The sequence below is a fragment of the Curcuma longa genome, chromosome 6 (genome assembly GCF_044706935.1).
Source record: "Curcuma longa cultivar G26 ecotype Majalengka, Jawa Barat chromosome 6, ITB_CL_G26_1.1, whole genome shotgun sequence".
Taxonomy (NCBI): Eukaryota; Viridiplantae; Streptophyta; class Magnoliopsida; order Zingiberales; family Zingiberaceae; genus Curcuma; species Curcuma longa.
Genome location: NC_133866.1, coordinates 8,195,987 through 8,203,560, shown reverse-complemented (window position 1 = coordinate 8,203,560; position 7,574 = coordinate 8,195,987). Strand labels below are relative to the sequence as shown.

The window sequence follows — 7,574 nt, the reverse complement described above, 5'->3', positions numbered from 1 at the left end:
ATCAAGCAGCAAAAGAAAGTCAGCTAAAAATCCGTGTCGCAGAACATCAACCAAATTGCCGTCTAGGTGTTCGATCGATTTTTGGCCTGTGAAGCATTGGACCAACTCGCTTACTGCTTGTGTTCACTCGAATGGATCGCAGTTGAGCAGGAACAGGCAATGAGGAACAACACCAGTAGTTCATAGCGGGAGCAGGTGTTCATCAGCTTAATTATGAAGAAACATGCATATAAGTTCTATCGCATGAGGGAGCTACACAATTTTCTTATTTACTTAACAAAAAATTAAATCAAAGACAAATTTATTTTCCTTTAGTCCGTTTACTTAGAGAGGATGAAATAAAAATTACCGAAAGATTTTTATCGTGGAAATTTTTTTCCTATTTAATTCGTCAAAAAAGATGGTTAATGATATTATCATCGATTGATATTAAACAGTCAAGAGTCATAACTCAAATATATTAATCAATTGATATTGATGCGATTTAATCTATTTAATTAAATTAAACCAAAAATAATTAAAATTTCAAATTAATCTAATGGAACTTTTAATTCGATAAATTTGATTAATTACGATTGCCAATGGCCTCGCAATCGTATCCGCTACCTGCGACCTCTTGCTTTTTTTTTTTTTTTTATTCTTTTTTTTAAAATATATTTCTTTTCCTTTTTGGTGAGGATTTGCGTCGACGCGCCATTCAAAAGAAATAGTAGGAAGGAAAGGAAAGAAAGAAAGAAAATAATAATTGCACTGTTATCATTTGGATAGGATTCTCACCCAAATTATACCCTTATTTTTATTGTCAATTTGAGGACTAATCTGCTCAACGACCACCGCCTTGGCGAGTACAAAGATCAAAGGGTAACGGACGATTGGAAGCGAGGGAAGGAGCGTTTCTGGAGAGTCTCGGTCCATTTTCTTCACGATGCGTGAGGGGGACGAAGAGGAGACGAACCGAAGTCAATCCGGGAAACCAAATCTCCGGAGCAAATCTTCCCGGTCATCTCGTCGTCGAGTTCATTCTTGATTCGTTCCGCCCCCCGGTTCCAGGGCTGCGTTAGTCGAGCACCGCGCGGCAGATCGAGATGTGGATTTCCTGGGCGACGCGGATGCGGGCCTCCTTCGGAGCTCCCTTCCTTTGGCTCGTCACTTTGGTCTACTTCACTCAGGTTCCCTTCCTCTGATTCTTATTTCCGATCGTGTAGGGCTTTGTAGATTCGTTCTTGTACCTGCCTTTTTGGTAGTTTTTCATTAATCTTGTTTCTCTATGAAAGCCGTAATTTTGATTGGTTACCGGTCCGATTAATATCATTGATGGTAGTGCTACTGCATTGGATCGTCTTTTTTATATGCTTTGGCACCGTAGAAAAGTCATGGAGCGTTATCTGGCTTTGGCAGGGCTTCAGATCCTTTGTATGGACTGCAATTTCTTACCAGATGAAAGACGTACTGAAGTTATCTCCATCATCATCACAGTTTCTAATTTCTGTTGCTCATTCTCCATGGAGTATCAAACCAATTTATGGGTAACCACTTAACCATCTTGTGTTTGGTCGTTCGATGGATCTTATGACCTCTTGTTTTCGTAGTGATTGATACTCCGAGTAACACGTACAGTTGACAAATGATCCGCATCCTATGATAGCAATCACAATATGTAGCCAATTTGTCTTATAAAATTGTTTTAGTAATTCCTCCTGAATAAACTGTTTTAGTAATTTGTACACAGTTCTAATTCACGACTTTTTTGTTGTTGATGTGCATGTTATCATGAGCATGCTAACAGTTAAATTATACTAACACGACGTGTTTATTTCTTTTTGAACATTAAGCTTTAAATGACTCAGTCTTTGTATATTTTATTTTCTCATAATAAATACACATAGCTGGACTCGCAAAAAAATTTGGCCATCTGTGTGAGACCCTACTGTTTCTGACATTGATGCATGAAGGTGCATAACTTGTTGAGCAACACAAGGCAAATATGTTAGTATAAATTTCTTAAAGCATTATGTTTCATATCAATTTTTTTTCCATATTTGTGATGCTGCTAAATGCATTTCTATTACTGACATTTGTATTGCTTATGAATTAGCTTATCCACCCACATCAAAGAGTAATGGAAAACAAATGTGTAACAAGATTGTTCTCATGGTGATAATTGATTTTTTCTGTTACCTTGCATTGGCCATAATGATTTTTAATTAACAACTCATATAGCCCCTAGGATGTGAGGCCTGCTATAAGGATCTTATCCTATCATTGAATTCTACACAGGAATATATAACTAGTAATATTGAGATATTTAAATTTAATATGGACATATAAATTTCTCTATCTTGAATGTGTTTCTCTATGTATTTGAATAGTAACCTTGTGCCAATTGTAATTTTGGGAAAACAAATAGCATAAGAAATCCAATTTTTATCCGGATTTATTATGTGACATGTCAATCCCAAATTTGGAAAAATAGAGTTCGACGAAGATGAATTAATATGTGGCCCATATCATCCAAAAAATGCAGATTCTTCTTCATTGGTTAGTAGCTAATTGAAATGATATGAAAATTAACATCATCAATCATCACTGATGAAGACACTGGAATGTGGAAAGTAGCTATTTTGTGATCTAGGTCTTTATTGAATGTTTCATCGAGCTGAGTGGTGCATGTATGGAAGAGCCAAATGCTTCTTCTATTTTGTTCAAAACATAGCCGAGCCAATTATACTTTAACTAAGACCTCACCTTTGTAGTAAAGAACCTTACCTATTGTCCAAGAACTTGTGAGAGAACCAATGGGCTAGGACATGGTTTGAAGTATTATTTCTCATCTCCACACTTATTGTGAGCCTTATATAACCAATCATATTGACCTGTACGTCAAGAAACATTTGGGAGCATATGGACAAAGAAGGTGAAAAGAGAAATAAACCTCTCTTATTTGTGTAGGATTTGTAAATGAAGGGCAAAACTAAGCTCAATAGTAGATCCTATGCTAGTAATTAACTCAAATTTCATCTTGTTTACATGGTAATTAAATGTTATACAAAAACTTAAAACAAGTATATTTTGATTGTGAATTTGTTTGTGGGATTTTATGACTGTGTATTAATTACCAGTAAAATGAACTTAATTACCAAAAAATCCTAGGTTTATGTGCTGTTTATGTAAGTCACATTTTTGTTTAAATTGTATATCTATATGTATATATGGAATGTTTAGGTCATAGTTAATAAATACTTAACAAGGTTAAAAATTGACTTTCTTAGTGAGCATTCTTCTTGTTGTTGAGCTTTTTCACAAATCTTAACAAGCTGAAATCACCTGCATCTACTTCCAGCTTAATTAATGATTCTTTAAAAGTGTGAAATCCTTTGAGACGGTTGCAAATGGTTCTTGTTCATTTTCCATTAATGACTGGATGGGCTGTTTACTTTTCAAGAAAGATGAACAAAATCAAGGTTTTCTAGATCAATCACATATTTATCATCTCATGTTATGCTCTTTTATGCTGTCTATTTTTCACAGACAGTGATAAGTTTTGATTGAAAGAGGAAATCATGATACATATTCTCTATTAATCCACAAATAGTTCTGATTGAAAGAATAAATGATGGATGACCTGTAATGATTGTGTATAATTGTATAAATTGCAAAATTCTAATTTTGAAGAGAAATTTCTACCAATCACTTCTATGATGTAAATCTTTTATAGATACCGATTTCTTTATTACGGTTTTTTTTTTTTTTTGCAGAATTCTGTCAGATTGTATTCCTATAAATGGAAGGAGGAGACTTCCTTATTTAGTTATAGCCACAGTATTGTCTCTTTTACCTTGGCTTGTTCTTGGTCTCGCGACTTCTGCAAGGAGCTCAGGCAATTTGTTTGCTGCTTTTTTGACAGTACAAAACCTGGGGTCTGCCATGGCAGATGTTGTTGTCGATGCTATGGTTGCAGAGGCTGTTCGTTCTGAACTGTATGTGTATTTGCGTGGTTTTTTTTTACAATCCTCTTGTAATTCAAACTAATAGGGTTATTTTTGGCAGGGCAGAATTTGCTGGTGATCTTCAGTCATTGTCGTGGTTGTCAATGGCCTTGGGAGGAATTTTCGGAAGCTTGTTAGGAGGATACACATTATCTCAACTCAGCATTGACACAATTTTTCTACTTTTTTCAATTCTTCCAGCTATTCAGCTCTTGTCATGCTCTTTAATCAAGGAGTCTCCATTGGAATCCAATGGAGCACAAAACCATGATAGTAAAACTATGAAATTCAAAGATGATGTAGGCCATTCTAACAGAAAAAATTCTTTCATTAAAACATCTAAGACATCCAGGAGAAAAAGTAAGCGTAATAATGACAATAAGAGAATAAACTTGAAATATGAGAGTCCTATGAGGCAGCCTCGGTCACGACTTGAGGGATACTGTATATCTTTGAAATCAGCTATTTGTAATTTGGTTGGAACCTTCAAGCAGCCTATCATCTTAAGGTAGCTGAAGACTCCTGTAGTCTACTAATTTACTTCTCCTTCTATACCCCATTTCCTATATAGGTTCAGTATCTACTTTATTTTTGACTTGTTTGAATGCCAGACCTATGGCCTGGTTTTTCTTTTCAAACATTACAGTTCCAAACCTCTCAACGGTCATGTTCTATTACCAGACTGAGGTTTTGAAGTTGGAAGCATCTTTTCTCGGTACTGCACGTGTGATTGGGTGGATCGGACTAATGCTTGGTACATATATATACAACAGATATTTGAAGCACAAGAAGCTAAGAGAAGTCCTCTTGTAAGTGAAGAAATCTACTCGTAGCTTTCTGTTTTACCAAGATCTTAAATTTTTATCTTTTTTATGTTAATCATTTATGAAGATTTTACCATGCTTTCTGTTTGATATATGGTCAAAGAAATAGTTATCTTATTAATAAATGTTGTTGAACATCATGCTAGTTCATGATCAAATCACTTTGCAGTGCTTGAGTAAGATGATCGTGTTTGATGTAGAGTTGTTTCTGCTATTTATACTACCATGCCACTCGATGTTAAGTCATAAGTGATCTAATTATGCTCCTGAATCATTCCTTGCAAACACAAAATACCACTTTTCCATTGTTTACTCAATAGCCATGAAAACGGTATGTGGTCTAAATTGGATAGCAACTGAAGTTGCTGATCTGGTAATTGATTACAAACACATTTTTCATCTATCAGAACTAAGAATGTTATGCTTTTTCTGAAACTGGAAGGACCAATATGAACACTAAAATCTAAATGATAAAATCTGACACTTAATTTTGTAATAAGGTTTTTTTCTATGTAACAACATACAAACATGAGTGACTGGGGATCCAGTCTTAGAGATAACCTCTGTAGTTTTTTTGTGTCTGCATGGTTAATTTATTTCGAATTGACATCACTATGACTCACAATTGCACCAGCTTCTACCTATCATGTGAAAATCAAGTTGGTATGATTCTTATATAGCATTTAGTTGAAGGTTAAAAAAACCTTTGTAAACATATATGGATCATTGGGCATTGTAATGTCATGTAGTTTGAGACTGAAACAAACTTTTTATTTTATTCTTGGTTTCCTGCAGAAAACTTAATAATGATAATTTTCTGACTTCCGATTTTATTTAATTGCATGTCATTTGTACTTGAGAAGTTTTTAAGTTGTACTGTAGTCTATAGTTTTCTATGATTTTTTTTTTAAAAGTGTTTGGTGCTAAACTAGAAGAATAGAAAAAAAAAGCATATAACATATACAAATTGTACTATCAGAATTCTGAAACATTTTAGTTTAAGTTTGTTTGATTATGCTATAATCCTGAAAACCTGAAACTATAAAATTTAACATTCTAATCATTAAGTATTTATGATTTTTTTTGCCTTTATAAGAAAATTAGGTAACTCATGCAGTAATCTTTTCCTTGAATGACAATGACAGGATGGCTCACGTTGGACTTGCGATTGGATGTCTTCTTGATATCATTTTAGTATCCAAATTGCACAATCAGTTGGCTATACCAGATAAACATGTGGTTCTTTGGGGATCAGCTTTCAGTGATACAATCCGGCAATTCAAGTACTTACTAACCTTTTCTTGTGTCTATCTTATTCTTCATATATCTTATTTCTTAGATGGATATAGTTTCTAGAATATAAAATTTTCTCACAGCATCACTAGGAAATTAGACGATAAGTCACGCCATAAAAGCTTGTGCAGTGAATATATTTTAGAATACAACTAACAAAAAATGGTGCAAGAAATTACAGCTTTGATTTATCATATTTTTATGATGGTTTACTTATGCAGGTTGATGCCATTTCTGATACTCTCGGGTCGATTATGCCCCCATGGGATTGAAGGAACCCTTTTTGCACTCTTTATGTCCATAAACAACTTGGGTTCCACCTTGGGAGCATTCTTAGGTGCTGCTTTGGCCTCGGCGCTGAACATATCATCAGACTCTTTTCATAACCTGATCTTCGGCATTTTTATTCAACTATTGGCCACTCTCTTCCCCATATCCTTTCTGTTTTTGATCCCTAAAGAAGCCACAGGATTAGCCTCATAATCAGACAAAGATATCGTAGATGAACTTGAAGCGAAAAGATGGTTTTTTTTTTCCTTCCATAGTTCAAGTTTTGAGGTTGCTAAGCATTATTCTTGTGGTAAAAGACTAATGCATTGTTCACCTCCCAAATTGATACGCTTGCTTCTTTCTTCTCTTTCTGAGATGAGAATTACTGAAGGAGCATACAATTCCAGTTGCAAAATCCAGTTATTAACAATTCAAAAACAAGCATGTTTGCTAATTTGTCTAAATTATAATTACAATCGTGTTTTTTTTGTTTTCTTTTTATTAAAATACATCTTGTGTGTTGGACAATTATGTTTAGCTTCTTAATCTAGGACATTTTAAATTTATTTAAATATAATTATTAGTAAGAATTTGTAACTGTCAAAAGTGTTAAAATTCACGACGAGTTTGATAATTGGATTCTTCTATTCTTACCTATTCAACCGCAGATGTTTTCTATACTCTTAAGTAAGAAAGTATACTAATTGATCAAAGATTTAACTACTAATGGTAGGTGAATGAGTAGGTAAGTTATTAGTCAAATGAAATGAAGTTTAGACATCTGGATTATTAAAAAATAATAATTATCAATTTAAAAATATATCTTTCATAAATTAATAAATAGAAATGAAAATAGCAATTTTGGTGTTGAGAACGAGTCCATCCCTTTGATTTAATTTTCTTTACACATACATGGCCAATTACCTAAAACATGCCATTGATAGACTAATTTTATCAAAAAAAACACTCCAATATTTAATTTTTACTAAAAAAATGCTCCTTTCACTTTTCTCTTTGAAATGCCTCCAATCTTATTATTAAGGCATAAACGATTTGTAAATCAATTTGGACTTCATAACCTCAAACTAACACTATTTGAGATAAATATGGTCGTACATGCATGACAACTTAAAGTGGACATAATATATTAGTTATTAAAACACAATTTAAAAGTCAATTTGTGCTTCAAAATAATATCATC

The 7,574-nt window shown here is 33.7% G+C and overlaps 1 protein-coding gene across 1 annotated transcript; it reads left to right on the top strand.

Annotated features, from left to right (window-relative positions):
- Window positions 1–877: 877 nt before the first annotated feature.
- On the top strand, window positions 878–6,788 carry LOC141830864 (putative folate-biopterin transporter 4). The gene is made up of 7 exons (XM_074718306.1): window positions 878–1,169; window positions 1,399–1,526; window positions 3,756–3,977; window positions 4,048–4,494; window positions 4,598–4,795; window positions 5,956–6,093; window positions 6,325–6,788. The coding sequence occupies exons 1-7, from the start codon at window positions 1,086–1,088 to the stop codon at window positions 6,584–6,586; spliced, it is 1,479 nt and encodes a 492-aa protein (XP_074574407.1). The 5' UTR covers window positions 878–1,085; the 3' UTR covers window positions 6,587–6,788.
- Window positions 6,789–7,574: the final 786 nt, after the last annotated feature.

Excerpts from the sequence above, each read along its gene's own strand:
- LOC141830864 (XM_074718306.1), top strand. The coding sequence starts at position 1,086 with ATGTGGATTTCCTGGGCGACGCGGATGCGGGCCTCCTTCGGAGCTCCC. Across the intron at positions 1,170-1,398 it reads CTTTGGTCTACTTCACTCAG|GGCTTCAGATCCTTTGTATG; the intron begins GTTCCCTTCCTC and ends TGGCTTTGGCAG. Across the intron at positions 1,527-3,755 it reads AGTATCAAACCAATTTATGG|AATTCTGTCAGATTGTATTC; the intron begins GTAACCACTTAA and ends TTTTTTTTGCAG.